At 43.1% G+C, this 21,730-nt stretch overlaps 1 protein-coding gene and 1 non-coding gene across 3 annotated transcripts in view; both read left to right on the top strand.

Moving 5' to 3' along the window:
• Positions 1-18,690, top strand: part of SH3GL2 (SH3 domain containing GRB2 like 2, endophilin A1) — a 225,890-nt gene extending 207,200 nt beyond the window's left edge. For both annotated transcript variants that reach the window (XM_070794497.1, XM_070794498.1), the window contains exons 4-9: positions 4,682-4,825; positions 7,348-7,481; positions 9,877-10,035; positions 12,461-12,564; positions 14,762-14,892; positions 17,462-18,690. In XM_070794497.1, the coding sequence (XP_070650598.1) occupies positions 4,682-4,825; positions 7,348-7,481; positions 9,877-10,035; positions 12,461-12,564; positions 14,762-14,892; positions 17,462-17,661 (872 nt within the window). In that variant the 3' untranslated portion in view covers positions 17,662-18,690. The remainder of the gene's footprint in view (positions 1-4,681; positions 4,826-7,347; positions 7,482-9,876; positions 10,036-12,460; positions 12,565-14,761; positions 14,893-17,461) is intronic.
• Positions 2,437-2,543, top strand: LOC139184745 (U6 spliceosomal RNA). The gene has a single exon (XR_011568299.1). It is a non-coding gene; the product is annotated as a U6 spliceosomal RNA (small nuclear RNA).
• Positions 18,691-21,730: the final 3,040 nt, after the last annotated feature.

Raw genomic sequence — 21,730 nt, 5'->3', positions numbered from 1 at the left:
GATCAGAGAAAGTTCACTGACCAGCCCTGACCCAGGCAAACAAACCTCTGGGAATCTGGAGGGTGGGCAGGCCCAGCTCTGGCAGCAGCACTGCAAAGGGCAGCTGGCATGGAAGGAGCTGTGGAAGCTGGTTGGCTCTTTTGCCCCCTCTGTGAGTCTTCAGCACAGTCTTGTGGTGGGCCTGGGGGCACTCTTGGTCACCAGAATCGACATTCTCAACATTTGAGAAGAGGAGCTAGGTACAGAGTATGACCTCAAGGACACACTGGAACTGGGGTTCATCCTAGGCTTGTGTGTGTGGCTGCTGCTTCACTTTTGCCTCCCAGATCTTGTACAGCCTCACTTTGGAGCAGCTCTAGCTTGGAAACATGCAGGGAAGAGGCTCTGGGAAATATAGTTTCCCCTACAACCAGGTTGGTGGTGGGACACTCCACGCACACGTATGCATGCACACGCGCACGTGCACACACACACACTCCCCTAGAAAAAGAACACAGAAGGTAGAAAGGGGTGCCTTCGCCTGTTTCCAGTGCCTATGGGGTGTGTGTGTGTGTGCTAGTTACTCTTCTGGCTGTTTATCACTGAATCTTGATAACTGCTTTCAGAAAGAATTGATGTTCAGGGATACATATCTAGCAAGATTTGAAGCCTGGATTTTTTTCCTTTGTTCGAATGAGCCAAAACTAATGTGTATTTTAATGTACTATGCTGCTTTTCATGAGAGACAAGATCTAATGGTTTGTTTTTCTGTTCATTTGAATTAATAAGTGAATTTTTTAAAATTTAGATTTAGCAGAAGTTCTGGGTTTTCCACATTCCAGTTAGTTACCATGCTGGTTACTTAGGAGAGACTGAGCAGTGACTCACAGGGACACCACTTTTAGGTCAGAGGAGAATAAGTCCATCTGGCAGCGTGACGAGAGCTTCTGTTTTACTCTCAGCAGAGCTTTGACTTCCCTTCGGCTGTGCCCAGAATTAAAAAGCGCGTCAAGGGATGCTGCGGATGACGCTTTAGAGTCAGGAGCTGATTTGATCGAGCTTTGGCTGCCCCTATTTCTCTTCCTAAACAGATAATCTGGATTTTTGAGGACAAAAAAGAAACTGCCCTCCCCACCCCCTTTCTTAGCAGAAGGCAAAGCAGTGGAAGCCCTCTGGGGGATGCATCAGCCTTTCTGACCACCCTGATGTCACTTCCTGCTGTTTCAGTTCACCTGATGCCTTTCCTTCCAGAAATCACCTACATGTGGACTCACTGAGACCTTGCCTCTGAGGGTTTTTTCCTTGATGGCATTTCACCTGTTAATCCTCATGAACTTCTCTCTTCCTAGCCAATTCTCTTTGCACCACTGAATATGGTTTTCAGTAGAACTTTTTAGTGGAAAGACCCATGAGGTTAGAGTAGTGCCTGGACTATGAAGATACTGTGAGTATTGTTTATCCAGTTCCACGACTAAATTAGGTCTCCTGCTGGAAAAGGAAGTGGGAAATATGTTAAATTTAGTTCTTCATAATGGAAGTAATATATGCTCATATAATTAAAATATAAAATGGTTTTTTAAAGCTTTTAAAAATAATTTATTTAGTTCTTTTTGGCTGTACCGGGTCTTCATTTCTGTGCATAGGCTTTCTCTATTTGTGGCGAGCAGCATCTGCTTATGGAAACCACGGCCATGATCATGTATGAATTTCCAAGGTAGTCTGTTTATGCATTTATTCTTTCCTTCAGCAGTCAGGGTTACACGTCTGCTGCATGTACCGCTTTATGCTAATTCTGTCTAGGAGATATGCAGAGCAACATACCAGTATCCTGCTTTCACGGGCCCGGGGAGAAGTTGCTATTAAGAAGCTGTTACTGCAATAAACTTAGTGGGGGCAACTTGAACTAGAATAGTGAAGGTGAGACAGTAAAGATGGGGGCCGAGTTACAGAGATGGTAACGATTTGAAAGAAAAACTAAAGGTATGGCAAACATAAAGATAATATGGAGAAAAGGAGTTAGGCAATGGCACCCCACTCCAGTACTCTTGCCTGAAAAATCCCATGGATGGAGGAGCCTGGTGGGCTGCAGTCCATGGGGTTGCTGAGGGTTGGACACGACTGAGTGACTTCACTTTCAGTTTTCACTTTCATGCATTGGAGAAGGAAATGGCAACCCACTCCAGTGTTCTTGCCTGGAGAGTCCCAGGGACTGGGGAGCCTGGTGGGCTGCCGTCTATGGCGTCACACAGAGTCAGACACGACTGAAGCGACTTAGCAGCAGCAGACAAGAGAAAGGTGCCTAGGAGCACATCCAACTTGGTGATGCTATCTAGACTGAGATTATAGGAATTCTAATGTCTTCAATTTGTAATTTCCAGGCTTCCTCTCTGTTTCTTAAAGTACTGCTTTTAAAAATCATTTAAAAACCCTTGTTAACACTTAAAAATGGTTAATTTAGTGCTCATTTTGGTAGCATATGTACTAAAATTGAAACAACACAGAAAAGATTAGCATGGCCCCTATACAAGGATGACACGCAAATTTGTGAAGCAAAAAAAAAAGTTTAGAGATCTGATGATGTTTTTCAAGAACACAGAAGCTTACTAATCCGAGAGTCTTAAAAATACTTAATAGTTGTGAATAAATTTAAAAGCCCATTTCTCCAAATATATGGATCACTAGGTAAATATTTTCATTTGAAGAAATAGATAAACTAACAGAATAGATAAACTAACAGAACATGGTTTTCTTCCCCCCTAGCATGAAAATGTAGAACATATTTAAGATATTCTTAAGTACTTAGTGGAAGAATAAAGTTCTTCACAATTGAACGACATTCAAAATGATGAATCTGGAAATCAGCTACAGTATATTTAACTATTACAATTACTCCAGGTAATTACTTACCAGAAGACAGCTCTCAGCAGAACCAAGATATAAGCACAAATCAGTAACCAGCTTTCCTAAAAGGAATAAATCTTTAGAGTGTGAAATGGTCAAAACAGGATTTGAAAGGATTAACCACCATGTGTGGTTTCCTTACTCTGTTTGTTTCATCTCCATTTATCTTCTTTCCTTCTACTCATGTGCTCCCTCTTACTGTCTGGTGTCTGCTTAGTTCAGTTTTCTTCGTGCTGCTCTTATTCCTTCTCTGTGTTCCCCTGATACCGTGTGTGTGGTGCATTTATCATATTTGCTGCCCCTGTTGCGTATCTGATGCCTCACTGTACTAGGAGTACATTGTCAGGGACTCTGTCTTTCCTGGATTTCAAATAAGGCTTATTGTAGAAAAATCTTTGAATATAAACTCTAATGATATTATTCCCCCAAAAAAATGTGTTTTCATATGACATTTTCAGTTTTTAAAACTATGTATGATACACTTTTCTATGAGGAGTAAAGAAAATGTGAATTTTATATTCTTATATTTTTCCAGGTACCACCAGGCTTTGCACATTGCTATTAGCAGGACTCACTGCTAATCATTATGTGACTCAAAGTTTAAAGATGCTTCTCCCCCAAAACCTTCTTTGCAGGGCCCACCCATACAAACTAGGGTGTTGCTATATTTTTGTGACTTGCTATAATCTCCCTGCATGACATTTAGTATATACGCTTCACTCTAATTGCTTTTAAAATAGATGGTACCTTGTAAGCTTTGTTAAGGTAGAGACCATAGGTGTCTTGTTCATTATAATATCCCTGGGACAGGCTTAGAAGGGGATCCTCTCATAATAATTCTCCTTGTCTCCAGATTCAACCTTTGAAGCCCAGAGTTTAAATAAAACCCTATTTGAACCTAATGTTCAAGATGAAATGTCAGCCACTAAATACTGGAAGTGTATGCATTAGCTGGGATTCTGTAAGGGGTTGCCATGCAGATGGAATCCTACCTTAATATGCAGTCCCAACTCTGAAAATGAACCTGAAAAACCATAGCATCAAGTTAATCATTGGGTCTAACAGTGTCCTAATAAAGTTGTTTCTTCCATGAAAACTGGATTTACCTTCTAGGCACTTGTCCTATAAAAATAAAAGCAAAAAAGAAATTGAAATGCTGTCTTTGTGGCACAAAACTCATTTTCCGAAGCAGTTATGTTCAAGTGAAGTAATTAAGTCTTTTTAATGAACACAGTATTTCTGTTCTTCATGGGTCTGTTTACTGTCATAATCTTAGTAAAGAAGTGATTTTCCAAATAGTTCTATTTTATACGTGGTCTAAGTGAAACATGGCAGAAGGCCCACGTTGCAAGAATTAACAATGAATTTCCTACTTCAGTCCATAGGCTCCTAGAATTGAAATATAAAAGTGGAATCCTAGAACTTAGAGATCATATAACCCCATGGTTTTTAAGTGCTTTCCCAGGTCCACAGAAGAACTGCATGACCACAGCAGTGAAGAGAAGACATGGGAAGATGGGCAGGAAGACACAAAGATGGGACCTTCACCTGGAGAGCTTTGCTTTTGCTGTTAAGTTCCTCATGAGATTCTGAAAGAAAGGGAGAGTTTAGTGATGAAAAGGGCATGCTTGTGTTTTATCTGTGGGCCAACCTGCACATATTATAGATGAGGACATTGGTGAAGGTACAGTTTTCAGTAGCTGAACTGGTTGAGTCTGCTCAAGGCCTGCTTCTCTACCCAGCCCTGTTTTTCCTACATCACACTGCCTACTTTGACAGTCTCTTATTTCTTTGCCTGCAGCTTCCAGAGCCAAACTCAGCATGATCAACACCATGTCGAAAATCCGTGGCCAGGAGAAAGGGCCAGGTTACCCCCAGGCAGAGGCACTGCTGGCAGAGGCCATGCTCAAGTTTGGAAGAGAGCTTGGAGATGACTGCAACTTTGGTAATGTGTGCTTCCTCACATTTTCAGTTTTCATTTGTCCTGGGGATCTTAGTGCCACTGGAAAAAGCCCTGCAGGAAGTAATTAAGACCATTTTATATTTTGATACTCAGTTGTGGGTCTTGTACACATGGGCCCCTTATTTGTTTTCAGAGTTGCTTTGTCATTTTTAGTGTCATTTGTCTTAGAAATTTTATTCACTTTCTTTCTTCCTCATAAGATCCCATCATTACCATAGCTGGCAGACACAGCCAGAGGCCTGGATGTTCACCACTGTGTGTGTCTGGCAGTGACTGAGCACTGGGACAGAGGGAGCTGCCGCACTCAGCGACGGGTCAACACCCCACTGCACAAGCTTTTTCTTAGCTTCTGCTCATCTGTGTAGGGTACCTAATGTGACACCCCTGGCGAATTCCTTTACCTCGCTCTCCCTGGACCCTCAGCTACCATACTAACCACCTTCTGTTTTCAGTCATTCACAATGTGTTGCTGCTACTGCTAAGTCGCTTCAGTCATGTCCGACTCTATGCGACCCCATAGACGGAAGCCCACCAGGCTCGGCCGTCCCTGGGATTCTCCAGGCAAGAACACTGGAGTGGGTTACCATTTCCTTCTCCAATGCATGAAAGTGAAAAGTGAAAGGGAAGTCGCTCAGTCAGGTCCGACTCTTAGCGACCCCATGGACTATAGCCTACCAGGCTCCTCCATTCATGGGATTTTCCAGGCAAGAGTACTGGAGTGGGGTGCCATTGCCTTCTCTGTTCACAATGTGAGGTCACAGCAAATAACTGTCCTTCCTGATTGAGCCCTGCTCTCCCTTCCAAGTTTTTGCTGAATATATTGACCTTAAACAGATCTCCTCTAGGGGAGAGTGAGTACTTGGGATTTCCCTGGGCGTCCAGTGGTTAAGAATCACTGCTTTCACTGCAGGGGTCATGGGTTTGATCCCTGATCAGGGAACTAAGATCTCACACTCCACGCAGTGTGGCCAAAAGTAAATAAATAGATAAAAATAAAGAAGGCGCTAGTGGTAAAGAACCACCTGCCAATGCAGGAGATGTAAGAGACATGGGTTCAGTCCCTGGGTTGGGAAGATCCCCTGAGGAGGGCATGGCAACCCACTCCAGTATTCTTGCCAGGAGAATCCCAAGGACATAGGAGCCTGGCAGGCTACAGTCCATGGGGTCACAAAGAGTTGGACACAACTGAAGCGACTTAGCATGCACACACACAAGTACTTATGGAGGGCTTCCCAGGTGGCGCTAGTGGTAAAGAACCCACCTAGCAATGCAGGAGACGTAAGACATGAGCTCAATCCCTGGGTCAGGAAGGTCCCCTGAAGGAGGGCATGGCAACCCACTCCAATATTCTTGCCTGGAGAATCCCATGGACAGAGGAGTCTGGCAGGCTGCAGTCCATGGGGTCACAAAGAGTCAGACACGGCTGAAATGACTTAGCACACATGCACAAGTACTTACAAAGGAGGGTTCAGTTCAGTTGCTCAGTCGTGTCTGACTCTTTGCGACCCCATGAACCGCAGCACGCCAGGCCTCCCTGTCCATCACCAACTACTGGAGTCTACGCAAACCCATGTCCATTGAGTTGGTGATGCCATCCAACCATCTCATCCTCTGTTGTCCCCTTCTCCTCCTGCCCCCAATCCCTCCCAGCATCAGAGTCTTTTCCAATGAGTCAACTTTTCACATGAGGTGGCCAAAGTATTGGAGTTTCAGCTTTAGCATCATTCCTTCCAAAGAACACCCAGGGCTGATCTCCTTCAGAATGGACTGGTTGGATCTCCTTGCAGTCCAAGGGACTCTCAAGAGTCTTCTCCAACACCACAGTTCAGAAGCATCAATTCTTTGGCGTTCAGCTTTCTTCACATTCCAATTCTCACATCCATGCATGACCACTGGAAAAACCATAGCCTTGACTAGATGGACCTTTGTTGGCAAAGTCATGTCTCTGGTTTTGAATATGCTATCTAGGTTGGTCATAACTTTCCTTCCAAGGAGTAAGCATCTTTTAATTTCATGCCTACAGTCACCATCTGCAGTGATTTTGGAGCCCCCAAAATAAAGTCAGCCACTGTTTCCACTGTTTCCCCATCTATTTGCCATGAAGTAATGGGACCAGATGCCATGATCTTAGTTTTCTGAATGTTGAGCTTTAAGCCAACTTTTTCACTCTCCTCTTTCACTTTCAACAAGAGGCTCCTCCAAAGGAGGGTAGGGAGCTTCCAATTCCTGTTCAAAGGAAAAGCAAACTTTTATGTTCTCTATAGTAAGGAATGCAGGCCCCCACCCCCAAGGGCATTGAGTCTGTTGTACTCAGTGAACTTTTATGAACTTTCTCAGGTGGAAAATACACTGATCTCCAGAGGGCATTATATACCGTCTCTTGTCTTGGTTGTCTTCAGAAGACAGGCAGCTGTTCCTGGGTGTGGTCTGTGAGGGGCCCTGTTACTGCAAGTGCATTTCCTCTTTGTTCTTTAATGTTCAAGGGCTTCCTTATTACCTTGCAGGCCCAGCGCTTGGTGAGGTTGGGGAGGCCATGAGGGAACTCTCGGAGGTAAAGGACTCCTTGGACATGGAAGTGAAGCAGAACTTCATTGACCCCCTTCAGAATCTTCATGACAAAGATCTGAGGGAAATTCAGGTACCTGCTACTAGTTATTTGCAAACTGGATGTTGGAATTGTACAGATGCAGGTTCCCTTTTCCTTTAGGAAACATTTTTTTTAAAACTTACCATGCATGTTGTCAACACTGAGCATGTGAACTGTAAAAAATCCAGCATGAAAAATCAAGATAAATGGTAAATGTAGTACTTTTTGCCCCATTATTATGACCGTGCCACTCAAGAGTATTACATTTAATTTCTCCATGTTCAGTTTTCAAGTTTTTCAAGCATTTTTCTCCAGAAGGATATTCTTTCCCTGACTATACAATTTTATTAATTATTCTATGTTTTCTGGGATGATTTCACCCTCTAAAATACCAGCTGTACCAGTTGTTGGCTTGTATATGTAGTTCTTCTTTTACTCTATAAACTTGTGTTTTCATAATGGTTGTTAGACTTGAGGAAATATACCCAACTATCCTTTCTAAAACATGTAGAATAGTTTGCTGCTGCTGCTGCTGCTAAGTCGCTTCAGTCATGTCCGACTCTGTGCAACCCCATAGATGGCAGCCCACCAGGCTCTCCTGTCCCTGAGATTCTCCAGGCAAGAACACTGGAGTGGGTTGCCATTTCCTTCTCCAATGCATGAAAGTGAAAACTGAAAGTTGAAGTTGCTCAGTCGTGTCCGCCTCTTCGAGACCCCATGGACTGCAGCCTACCAGGCTCCTCCGTCCATGGGATTTTCCAGGCAAGAGTACTAGAGTGGGGTGCCATTGCCTTCTCTGGTAGAACAGTTTAGTTTTTCCAAATCAATAATGTTCAATTGGCTTTAACCTCTAACTAGGTGTGTAATGTTTGCTCATCCATTCTTTCAACAGATATCTGTTTAACTTGTCTGAAATTTGATTTTCAGATAAATGAAGTCTCTGCAATCTCTAGCTTAAATCTTCAACCCTGCCACACTGTTGCTAGGTGGCAGACTCACTCCAAACCTGTCTCTCTGATTCCAGTGCTCTGTTTTGCAGCTGACTGCAGGTTCAGACATTTTAAAAGGGCATTCCTTCCAAAGGGACAAGCACTTAGTTTGGATCAGGGCATGGGCTGGAGGCAGGGTGTGTGGTGGCAGGAAGGTCAAGGATATTCTTCCTCCCACCTTCTCATTTCTTCCCCACTCCCAACTTCATTTTCATTTTCTTCCCTCTCACTCCCTGAACACCCAGGGTCAAGAGAAATCTAGCACATTTCCCTCCACCCATTAATAGTGGGACACTGCAGCTCGGAGAAGGCGATGGCACCCCACTCCAGTACTCTTGCCTGTAAAATCTCATGGACGGAGGAGCCTGGTAGGCTGCAGTCCATGGGGTCACTAAGAGTCGGACATGACTGAGTGACTTCACTTTCAGTTTTCACTTTCATGCATTGGAGAAGGAAATGGCAACTCACTCCAGTGTTCTTGCCTGGAGAATCCCAGGGATGGGGGAGCCTGGTGGGCTGCTGTCTATGGGGTCACGCAGAGTTGGACATGACTGAAGCGACTTAGCAGCAGCAGCAGCAGCTCATAGGAAAAAAATACTTTGTGGCTTTTTGAAACTACTTTCCTAATTGGTTACTGGAGGCGTTGGGGCAAGGCTGGGCAGTCCCACATCTGGAATGTGTGCATCAGGGTGATGCAAAGGGGAATTACTGCGCAGTGTTGGGGGTTAGGTCCTGATGAAGGTCTCTTTCAAGTTAGGTCTTAGGACTCAGTGTCATCATCTGTCAGATGGGAGACTTAAATTAATCCATGATTCTCCTAAAGCTGCATCAGTCTGTAAGGCTAAGTGCTGAGACCAAGTTGCCTGGGCCTCAGCCCTGGATATTCTAATTCAAGTGATCAAGAATCTGTAGTTTTAGTAAATATCTTAAGGTAATTCTAATAGACTGGATTACCTCAAAAATAAATCCCTTCCAGGACAAATGTTTTATGATATGAAAAAGAAAGAATACTTTTCTTTCTCACTTCATTTCAAGGAAACCATTTTTCCTCTGCCTTCCCACGAGATACCATTTCCTTGAAGATGGAGACTTGTGAGCCCCGTATGCCTGTGCTTTCTAAACCTTCCTAGCTTCCACCTCTAGTCATAGGGTGGAGAGGCATATATTCCACCTTAGCTTTGACCCAGCAGGGGCAGACAATAAAGGGCATCAGTATTTTCCACAATTTCTTTCTTGCTATTAATTATTTTTAAAGGTGTTTCCCAAACATAAATGTCTTGGCCTTTAGAAACATTTGCCCCCATTGATGTGTGTTTCTTTATTTCTCTGGTGATGTGATGTTTTAGAACTTAGCCTGTCTTATTTTGGAAGCCAATAGGCATGGTGGGGAAGTGAGCTGTAAATAGTCCTTTTCCATAGGTCCCTTCAAAGCACATTTCTGCCCTTGATTTTTTCAGCATCATCTGAAGAAGTTGGAGGGAAGACGCCTGGACTTTGATTACAAGAAGAAACGACAAGGCAAGATTCCTGATGAAGAGTTACGTCAAGCTCTGGAGAAATTTGATGAGTCTAAGGAGATTGCTGAGTCAAGCATGTTCAATCTCTTAGAGATGGATGTGAGTGACTCTCCTGTGGTTTTTAATTTAACTTCACCTTTGAGGAACAGGATTAATATGTTAAAGGGTTATGAAATTTAAAATGTGAATCACTGATAGTACTATGTGGTGAAAGCTTCAGTAGTTATTTTTTTTAAATAATTTAAAATTATAAAGTAGACTGAGAAATTGTAAAGCTGTTCCTATATTCCTATAGTTTGCTGTGAGCTTCCCAGATGGTACTAGTGATAAAGAATCCACCTGTCAGTGCAGGAGGCACAAGACTCGGATTCAATCCCTGGGTCAGGAAGAGACCCTGCAGTAGATACAGAAACACATTCCGGTAATCTTACATAGAAAAATTCTAAGGACAGAGGAGCTGGCAGGCTCCAGTTCATGGGGTAGTAAAGAGTCAGATACAAATGAGCGCACGCGCGCACACACACACACACACACACACACACACACACGACAGCACAACAAAAAGTTTGATGTAACTAGATTTTTGTCTGCTAATAATCTTAAACTGTTATAAATAGTAGGGAGATAAAGAATGTTTCTGATGACCTGGGCTTCCCTGGGGGCTCAGATGGTAAAGAATCTGCCTACAATGCTGGAGACCTGGGTTCAGTCCCTGCGTTGGGAAGGTCTCCTGGAGAAGGGAATGGCTACCCACTCCAGTATTCTTGCCTGGAGAATCCCATGACAGAGGAGTCTGGCAGGCTACAGTCTATGGCATCACAAAGAGTCAGACACAACCAAATGACTTTCACTTTCTGATGACCTATATAAGTCCAATAGTTTAAGCAAATACTCTGTTGAAATGTGAAGTGTAAGGCAAATTGACTTCAGATTAAATAAGAAAATCAGTCAGTGTTGTCAGTAAGTATGTGTCCAATATACATTCAGTTCAGTTCAGTCACTCAGTCATGTCAAACTCTTTGCAACCCCATGGACCACAGCATATCAGGCTTCCCCATCCATCACCATCTCCCGGAGCTTGCTCAAACTCATGTCCATTAAGTCAGTGATGCCATCCAACCATCTCATCCTCTGTCGTCCCCTTCCCCTTCTGCCTTCAGTCTTTCCCAGGATCAGGGTGTTATTCCAGTGAATCAGTTCTTCACATCAGGTGGCCAAAGTATTGGAGATTCAGCTTCAACATCAGTCCTTCCAATGAATATTCAGGACTGATTTCCTTTAGGATGGACTGGTTGGATCTCCTTGCAGTCCAAGGGAATTTCAAGAGTCTTCTCCAACACCACAGTTCAAAAGCATTGATTTTTCGGTGCTCAGTTTTATGTATGGTTAAGATGGTCTATATTTTGAGGTAAAGTTAACCTTTTCTTTCCAAAGGTAATTACAATTAAGGTTGAAGATTGTTGCATAGATACTACATTTGGGACATAGGTGAGATAGTTTAAAAGTTTCCTTCACATTTCCAGAATGCTGAATTATTTTTCATGGCTTTAACAGTTGCTTTCTAACCACTCATGTCATAAGACCTATTAACCAGATTTTCTGTCCTTGCTCATCTTCACCTCTAGCCCCATCAGTTGCTCACCAGCTTCTGCCAAGGTATTTACAGAGCCTTTAGGTATTTACCGCCCGCCCCACCCCGACTGGTGACAGGGGAGGCATGTTGAACATATCCAGACTTCCAGACTCTCCAGAAACATTGCTAGTTTGTGATTATGTAAAACAACGTGTCCATCTACCTACCGAGGAGGAACACCATGAGGGAGAGGGTGACCTGAGTCACAGCATTCCTCCTCTTCACCAAGGACCCAGCCCCACTCCAAAACTCATGGGGTAGCATTGCCTCTATTCACTCAGAGGCAACTATTCAACTGGATCACAACACAAGACACAACGTGAAGAGTAACCCAGGATGCTCAGAAGGTTAGAGGAGGAGTGAGCCCAAGGTGCCACTCAACCCAAGCCTTTTACATTGCAGATGAGGGTCAGAGAGAACAAAAGGTTTTCTGTCAAACCACACTGCCTCCCATAGTGCCTCATATGAGAAATCAATATTTACATTTTTATTAACAGCACTGATATTGACTTAGCATGAGAAGTATAGAAAACAAAGAATGTTCTTGTCAATGCATCTTTTGTCCTATAGAAAATCAATCAAAGAAGCCAAATCGTAATCAGAAGGTTATGGCTAAGCATGAGACTGTTTGATGAGAGCTTTGTGACCTCTGGGAGGATTCTGACTGTTTCTTCTCCTAGAACTAGAGTTTCCAAGCACAGGGATGCTTTCTTATCTTTAATCAATTTGTTACCCGCAAAACTATCAGTTAGCCTGGCTCATTGCACAGTCGTGGGCACCGCCGAGCACTGGGCTGTGTGTCGGGTAGCTGCGTCATTTGGACTGAGCAGTAGCAGATGATTAAGGACTGTAACCTGATAACTAAGACGTGGTTCCCCCATTGATCTGCAGATCGAGCAGGTGAGCCAGCTGTCTGCGCTCGTCCAAGCCCAGCTGGAGTACCATAAGCAGGCAGTCCAGATCCTGCAGCAGGTCACTGTCAGACTGGAGGAGAGGTATTGTACAGTTCCCTGCATTTCCCATTTCCATTTTCTTGCTATGAAATGGTGTATAAAGAAGTGGAAATATTAGAATACATTAGAAGAAAAACTTTCTTCAGGATTCCTACTGACCCTACATAAGCAACTTGTGAATCATTTGTTTTGATTTTATATTGTATTGGGCTCTGTTTTCCTTCATTTCCTTCACTTTCCTTCATTCCTTCCTAATGTTGTGTTTGGGCTTCCCTGGTGGCTCAGTGGTGAAGAATCTACCTGCCAATGTAGGAGATGTAGGTTCGATCTCTGGGTGGGGAAGATCCCCTGGAAAAGGAAATGGCAACCCACTCCAGTATTCTTGCCTGGGAAATCCTCTGGATAGAAGAGCCTGGTGAGCTACAGTCCATGGGGTCACAAAAGAATTGGACACAACTTAGTGACTAAACAACAATCATCTTGTGTTTTATGAGCAATCAATATGTAGGTAATACTTTGTCTGCCACAGATGGGACCCCCAGGAGGCTACTAATGATAATGGATGTGATTTGCCGGCCAGCTATGCTATGGGTACTGAAGGCATATCACCATCAGTCATGTAACAGCCCTGTAAACCAAGTATTGTTAACCTCACCTAACAGACCGGCAAACCTGGGCTCAGGGTCATGCAGCAGTGCCGCAGGGGCTCCCGTGTAAGCATAACCTATTGGAAAGCCTGTGTCGTTTCACACTTTGAGTTTCTCTGTGGTGATGAGGTCCATCAGAGGGAGCTGATTACTTACGCCTGTTCCGCCTTCTCAGATGGGCCCCATATCCTAGCTGGGGTGGTTTAATTATTAGAGCTGTGAGGCACAGCCTGCACAGCTGTGTCTGGTGGCCCTGTGCTGTGTAATATGTGTTATTTTATTTGAGCTGAATGTGTGCACATCAAAGGATTGCCTCAAGAGATTTTATTCTCAGCTTATGGCCAGATAAGGCTCTCAGAGCTGCTGATATGGCTATAAATGCACAAGGCCTCCTGCAGGTATAGGGCTGTGTTATGAGAAATTTCCTCAACCTGTTGCCATGTGGCCAGCCTTGTCCTCTCCTCAGTGTCTTCCTTGACTAGTGTTTGGACAGTGAACCCTTGTGGAAACACGTGTCATGCTCTGAAGCCTCTAGGAGGGTTGAAAACCATGCATTTCATTGTACTAAAGAAGCATGATATATCTTTATGACATCTGCTGAGCATGAAGGCCACTTTTCTTTGTTCCCTCTGAACCATGTTCAGAGCCACTGTCATTCTATAATCGCCATACCCTAGAGAAGGGGACGACAGAGGATGAGATGGCTGGATGGCATCACCGACTCAATGGACGTGAGTCTGAGTGAACTCCGGGAGTTGATGATGGACAGGGAGGCCTGGCGTGCTGCGATTCATGGGGTCGCAGAGAGTCAGACACGACTGAGCAACTGAACTGAACTGAACTGAACTGAGACTCCCCCCACACTTGCGGATTGGCTGTGCACTTTGCTTAGTGAGCATCTGGCGCTGTGGAAAACACTTCGGGGTGTGCAGAATACATTTGCTGCCTGTGCCTTTCCCACTTCCTCCCGTCTCCCTTGGATTCTTTCTCCTTCCTCTGTGCTGTACCCAGAGTATACCGTATTTCCTCCTCTTTTCCCTCCACATATTCTCAAGCTCAGCAGGGAATAACTGTCTTCTGGGAATAGCTATTCATCTAGAAATGACTGCTAACCATCTTTTACTTTTCTCCTCAAACCCTCTCTGACTTCTCCATGGACAGGTAGACTCCTCACCCCCAGCTCCACCTCTGTGTTCCTAGAACATTTTACGCAGATCTCCATAATAGTGTTTACTACAGTTTACAGTAATCAGTTGTTTATGATCTGTCTTCCCACCAGACCATAAGCTTGAGGGTAAGACTAGTGACTGATTGGTCTTTGTGTTCCTGGCACCTAACACAGTGCATCCTTGCAAAGTGAGCTCTGAGTAAATGAGGGAGCAAGTGAGAGGAAGAATGAAGACAGTGAGGGTAGAGCCATATAGGGTGTGACTACAGTGTAAAACATGGAGAAAGACACAGAAAAGAAAACTAAGGATCCTTTCTCATATTCCACAATGGTAGATTGGTGGGTAACCTAAGTATTTTCTGGATTTTATGACTTTTCTTTTTGTGTCTTAATTGTCTGCATCCCCTTTTTCTTTTTAATGTAGAATAAGACAAGCTTCATCCCAGCCAAGAAGGGAGTATCAGCCTAAACCTCGAATGAGCCTGGAGTTTTCAACGGGGGACAGCACTCAGCCCAATGGGGGCCTCTCCCACACAGGCACCCCCAAACCTGCAGGTAAGGAGCTAAGGGCTGCAGAACCCATTCCACAGGCCTTGGGCACCCCCAGTTGACATGCTTCCAGAAATTCTAGGAGTGGTCCAGTCTGGCTACATGAGGAATACACAGTAATATATTTCTTACAGAATGGTGGTGTCAGAAACTTAACGGAGTTCCTTCTTGTATCATTGACTCTCCCTTCCTCTCCTTTACTCTCTCTCCTCTATTAAACTTTCTTTGTAAGTCCCTTTTTCTCTCACTGTCCACCATCAGCCCACACTTACTTGCTACAGCAAACACATTTGATTTTGACCTTTGTGGTCTTAAAGTCACCTTAATATGTCAGTTTCATTGTAGGGATGTCATGAGTTTTTTCCTGCCTGTTTTTCTGCTTCTATGAATCTTGCCTGCATAAAGGTGAATGCCCCTGGACAGTATGTGCCCACATACACTCACTTATAACCCACAGACAGCAGCTCCAGGAAACTGTTGGATTTCTGGAGTCAAAGAAACACATGGGTGAATATATTTGCAGATGAATATATTCTGAGTCTCAATAGCTGCTTGACTCTCCTCTCCCTACCCTCCAGCCAGTTCACTGTGCTGTAGTAACAGGTTGGTACAATAAAAATGAAAACTAATTTTCTATCAAGGATATTGGTGTATACCCAGTAGTATCCTTTTAGCTGACACCACTGCTGTCCACCCGCTACACGCAGATTGGGTAAAAGCCTGTGCTTGCGATATATTCAGCCTTAGTAATCTAATCTGCTTGGTTGAAGAAGAGAAACTGTCTGATACTAGATGTGGACTGTAAGGATGTGCAGCTTTCTTCCATGTTTCCTGCATCCCCAGTGCTCAATGTTCGATGGGAGGAAACATAGGTGTCCTCAGGAGACTACAAAGGAAAGAAGTGAGGTGTGTGATGACGGTGGGGGCTCTCTGCCCCTTGTGCTGAGCTCTGCTGCTCAGAGCACTCCGTGTGTGGATAACAGCAGTGGTTTTTTAGAAGTTAACCGGTTACAAGGACTAGTCATGTAAGTTATAGGTAACCTGTTCTCTGGTGCTCAGAAACCAATCACATATTCCACTTTTCTCTCAGAGACTCATTAACTTGCTTTCTCTAAATTAAAATAAATAAATAAATGTTATTGTTCCCCTTCAAAGCCGTCTAGGTGGCATGGATCTGCATGCACTTGTCTGAGTTTATTAGTATATGTGTATGCCTACTCTGTCAGTGGAGAAGGCAATGGCACCCCACTCCAGTACTCTTGCCTGGAGAATCCCATGGACAGAGGAGCCTGGTAGGCTGCAGTCCATGGGGTCGCTAGGAGTCAGACACGACTGAGCAACTTCACTTTCACTTTTCACTTTCATTCATTGGAGAAGGAAATGGCAACCCACTCCAGTGTTCTTGCCTGGAGAATCCCAGGGACAGGAGATCCTGGTGGGCTGCCGTCTATGGGGTCTCACAGAGTCAGAGACGACTGAAGCGACTTAGCAGCAGCAGCAGCGACTCTGTCAGTATGCTTACTGATTTAACATAGATCTCTTTTAAGATATGGGCCCATCCATCATTATTTAAATCAAGGTAAATATACTATTTTTCTATGCCATAGCTCTGATGGACACACATCATAGTCATATATGCGGTATATTAATGCACAGGTATAATTATATCACTTTTATATAATCTCATTTAATAGCCACAGAAATAAGTTCTAACTGTTCATTCCAATTTTAGACAAAGAAACTGAGACTGAAGTGCCTTACACAAGGTCACAGAGTAAGAACTTGAACACAATGTTTTATATTGTCCTGTTTTTCACTATATTACAGCAACTTCCGGAGACTGAGGTCTTTATTTTTAAAAAGTGTGAACTGCACTGTTATTCTGATGCTGCAAAACATTGTCCGTGTAATGAACTGTACTATTTCATATAGGCAGAGATCTTAAAGTGCTAGTGTGGAAAGAATTTTGGCCATGCTCCATGATGAACCTAAATCTCACTGTGCCGTGCTGTGCTAAGTCACTTGAGTTGAGTCTGACTCTTTGCAACCCTGTGGACCATAGCTCACTAGGCTCCTCTGTTCACGGGATTTCCTGGGCAAAAATACTGGAGTGGGTTGCCATGCCCTCCTCCAGGGGACCTTTCTGACCCAAAGATCGAACCCTCGTCTCTTACGTCTCCTGCATTGGCAGGTGGGTTCTTTACCACTAGTGCCACTGGGGAAGTCCAAATCTCGCTAAGACTCCTTAAGTCATTGAGTCTCCCATCTCTGCACGTTGTTAGGAAGGCCAGCCTTGATGAACTGTCTTGTATGTACCAAAAGAATAGATGTGACCAATTTTTAATACTGGAAAAAGAAACAGGAATTCAGCAACTCCCAGAAACGTGAGAAAACTTCTGAAGACTGGTAGAGAGCAAGGTGCCATGCAGCAGACACTGGGGACCAGAGCCAAGAGGAAGCTGCAGCAGGAAGAGGAGTGCAGGAGGAGCCCAGGGGGACAGCAAGCCAGGCAGGAGTCGTGTGTGCTAAATTCCCCTTGTCTCTCTGTGTTCTTCTCTCCTACTCTCACTCCCAGGTGCCCCAATGGATCAGCCCTGCTGCCGAGCTCTGTACGACTTTGAACCTGAAAATGAAGGGGAGTTGGGTTTTAAAGAGGGTGATATCATCACACTCACTAACCAGATTGATGAGAACTGGTATGAGGGGATGCTCCACGGCCAGTCAGGCTTCTTCCCCATCAATTATGTGGAGATTCTGGTTGCTCTGCCCCACTAGGATGTCAACGCTGGCTGCTCACCTCTTCTTGACCCAGATAGTTAGGTTTAACCACTGCTTTGGTAATGCTGCTTACAAAACATCCCAAGTGCAGGCTGCAGTGGTCCAAGTCGTCAAGCCCCACTGAGTACGTTTGGTTGACTTGTGTGATCCCACAAGAGTCATGGTGATGGATGATATCTTCTTAGCCTGGTGGGCATGGCATGTGCTTTACAATACCATTTGAGACCAGCCAGTAGTCACAGAACTGCTGTTTACACAGTTCTCAGGAGGCTGTGGCCTCTGAGAATTTGACCATGAGCCACATCACATATCCACCATCCTACTGAAAATATTATCTATCACTGGCGGGCCGTCTCAAGGTCTCAGGTTCTCCATTTAAGTAGAAGAGAAAGTTCTTGTTTTCACATCAGCCCCTCCCAAACGTGTGAGTCACAGAACTGTCCAAGAAAGCCTCCCTCACCAGCAAATTATCTTCTTGTCTGAACGAGTGAATCCCTGAACGCTCTCATAGAAAGTGTTGAGTGTGGGTTCAAAGCCTTCTCTGAAAAGTCTCCTTTGTTCCTCTGCTTATGCCCATTTCTGACGTTCAGCTGGTTTTCTTCCCTCCCTGCTGTTAAAGCCAGAGGGTGATTCCCATTTTATCTCTAAGTAAGATGGTCATCATGTTGTGGGAGGAGCTGAAGAGGTTCTCTACTATGAGGAATTGGAAAGGACCTGGTCTCCAAGCTTTCCTTTCTTGCTGTACAGAAACCAGATATGTATACAGGGCATTTCTGAAGGTACACGGAAGGGGGCACAGATGTCTTCACTTCAGTTCTGTTTATGAATTACATGTTTCATGAATCCATTTGATACAGAAACACAAGAAGAAGAGCACTCGAAACCATTTGCCCACTAGTCCATAGACCAAGAAACAGTACCTATCTTCCCATTCCACGTTCTCCTTGTGTTCTTTGAACATCGTTTGTGCATATTCTGCCCTCAATGAGGACCAAATAAAGACAATTTTTGTGCTTAGCAGTTTAAGATGTGTGGCTGCATATGCAAGACTCTTTCGCAGTTCAGTAATGACATTTCTTTCTGTCCCTTCTATCTCCTCTTCATTTTGTGTGTACAGTGCTATGCGTATGCTTATGAGTTGTTGTTGTTGTTGTTTGTATCAGTCATTAAATCTTGTTAGGTATCCAGAGTTCTATTTATCTAGCTGTACGGATTCTTTCAGAGGTTTAATGTGCTGCTTCGGATGTGCCGCCTGCGGTTGTGGATCGTGTGGAGTGAAAGGCAAATCTTACTGCTTGATGTATAAAGTCTTCCCACGGGAAGCGTTGCTGTTTCCAATAAATATTGCTGAAGACAGAACCAAAGGCTCCGCTGCTTTATTTTGTGTTAGTTCTCTGGGTCCAGCGGTGGGTGGACTAGTCTTCATTGCCTTCTGATACAGCCAAAGCAGACCCGCCTCCAACCTCAGACCTACTTCTCTGTAAGCAGGACGAGTTCCATTATCAAGAAGGAGTTAGCCTGGACACTGGTAACTTCTTGGTAACCCGGGGAAGGTGGAGATTTGAGAAAAAAGGATAAGAAAGTGGGAAGGAAAAGACTTCTATAAAAGTTAAATGAGATAGCATCATGTTGATATCATGAGAAGAATATAATGTTCAGAGGAGCAAATAAAAGATAGCATTTCCATGAGTCTTTTGTTTTCTTTCATGCTTGAAGAAAAAGGAATCGACTTGGAAATACAGATTGGCCAAAAGCCAGCATTCTTTTCTCTTGGCGTGTCTACTGGGGGTGTGGGGTGGGAGGAGGGGAGCAGTGCATACAGAATATGTATTTCCTGAGCTCCTGAGAAAATAAACATGTTCTTTGTGTACTGGGTGTCCTTGTATTCTTCCATGCTGAGGGCGATAATCCAAAAGTTCTAATATAAAGCGAGTAGTTTTAATCTAACTCCTAAAGATTTACAGAAGACATACTAACTACACATATATATTATATATAAATTTCTCTAACGGAAATATTTTTTCTACCTGTGAGTTATAGTATTATAGATCAATTCTTCAAACCAGTTTAAAGAAGAAATTACCAATGACTTTATTGTGAATGGAGAAAATCCAGAAGAATCACAGGTAAACTATTAGAGTCAATAAGTAAATTTAATAGGATTACTGGATGTATAATCAATATCCAAAAAATTTAATATACCAGTAACAGTCAATTAGAAAAAAGTAATTAAAATATACATCATTTACAAAGGCATAAAAATTCAAGTCCATAGATATAAATCTAATAAGAATTATGTAAGAACTCTACGTAGAAAGTTATGAAACATGTTTGAGAAAAAAATAAAGAAGACCCTAAATGAGTGAAGAGAGATTTATGGATTGGAAAACTCAACATTGTAAATATGTTATTTCTACTCAGATTGACTTATAGGTTTAGTGAAATTTCAATCAAAATCTCAGGAATTTTTTTGTGTGTATTTGAAAATTGACAAGCATATCATAAAAGTTATGTGAAAATGCAAGTGGATATTTCTTCCTAAAGATGAACAAAAAAGATGGAGGGCTTTTTCTCGATATAAAACATGAAGTTACAGTAATTAAGAAAGTTTGATGTTGATACAGTGACAGGACAATAGATGATCCATACGGAAGAGCAAGTCCAGAGAGAAGCCTATATATATTCAAGCAATATTTGAACCAATAAGGCTTTCTGTTGTCTTTAATGCTACACATACCAATGTGACTGTACCTGTGTAATAGTAACAAATAGTAATAGTTCTGTAACATCAAAGGGAAACTAACAGCAAGACCCAGCACCACATAGAGTAATTTCAGAATGTGTTAATGTCAAATGAAACTAAAACCACAGCTTCCAGGGAGAACTCAATGTTTAAGGGAGTCTTTTGGAGATCATTAATAATAAACTTACCAGATTTGGAACTATCTGAATTCCTTATTTTTACTGAAGAATAATAAATTCCTTTTTATAAAACTTTACATACAGAGACAGCTGGCAGCTTTGTGGATCACCAATGAGAAGTTGAATCTACCCCTATACGTGTCTTTTCCTAAGTCTAATCATAGAATGAATTGTCAGAGGTGGAAAGAGAAGCAGGACTAAACTAAACTGAACCAATATGACAAACTATGAGGCAGTTGTCTCATTAGTTTTTGTTTTTGTAATATGTCTGATAAGTGTTAAAGAGAAAACTTCCTGGGAAACTATTTTTCCTTAGTTTTTCTTTGCTAAAAAAAAAAAAAAAAAAAAAAAAAGTGAACAATAAGAATGGCATGACTGAGAATTGAAGTTTCCCTTACACTGTTTATAGTATATAACATACACCCTGGAATTTGCCAACACTTATTCTGTATCCATTTAGCAATGGTTTAGGATATTAAGATTATCCCAAGGCTCTTTTCAAGACAGCTTCTAGAGTTCTAAATCAAACCATGTGGGCACTTTTTAAGACTCATTTCAAGACCATCTTATTAACCAGATTAAGAACTGAATTGCTGATTACCAGAGAAATGAAAATCAGTGCTCCAATGAGGGATCACCTCACACCAATCAGAATGGCCATCATCAAAATGTCTCCAGACACTAATGCTGGAGAGAGTGTGGAGAAAAGGAAACACTCCTAAGTTGCTGGGTGGGAATGTAAATTAGTTGAGACATTATGGAGAACAATATGGAGATTCCTCAAAGGCTAAAGAGTTAGAATATGATCCTGAAGTCCCAATCCTAGGCATATATGCTGAGAAGATGAATACTAATTGGAAAAGACACATACACCCCAACGTTCATCAGTCAGTCAGTCATTTCAGTCGCTCAGTCATGTCTGACTGTTTGTGACCCCATGGACCGCCTCATACCAGGCTTCCCTGTCCATCACCAACTCCTGGAGCTTGCTCAAACTCATGTCAATTGAGTCAGTGATGGCATCCAAACATCTCATCCTCTGCCATCCCCTTCTCCTCCTACTTTCAGTCTTTCTCAGCATCAGGGTCTTTTCTAATGAGTCAGTTCTTTGTATCAGGAGGCCAAAGTATTGGAGCTTCAGTTT

Source organism: Bos indicus, chromosome 8, assembly GCF_029378745.1.
Source record: "Bos indicus isolate NIAB-ARS_2022 breed Sahiwal x Tharparkar chromosome 8, NIAB-ARS_B.indTharparkar_mat_pri_1.0, whole genome shotgun sequence".
Lineage (NCBI taxonomy): Eukaryota > Metazoa > Chordata > Mammalia > Artiodactyla > Bovidae > Bos > Bos indicus.
The sequence above is the reverse complement of the archived record's forward strand: the minus strand, read 5'-3'. Positions and strand labels throughout refer to the sequence as shown.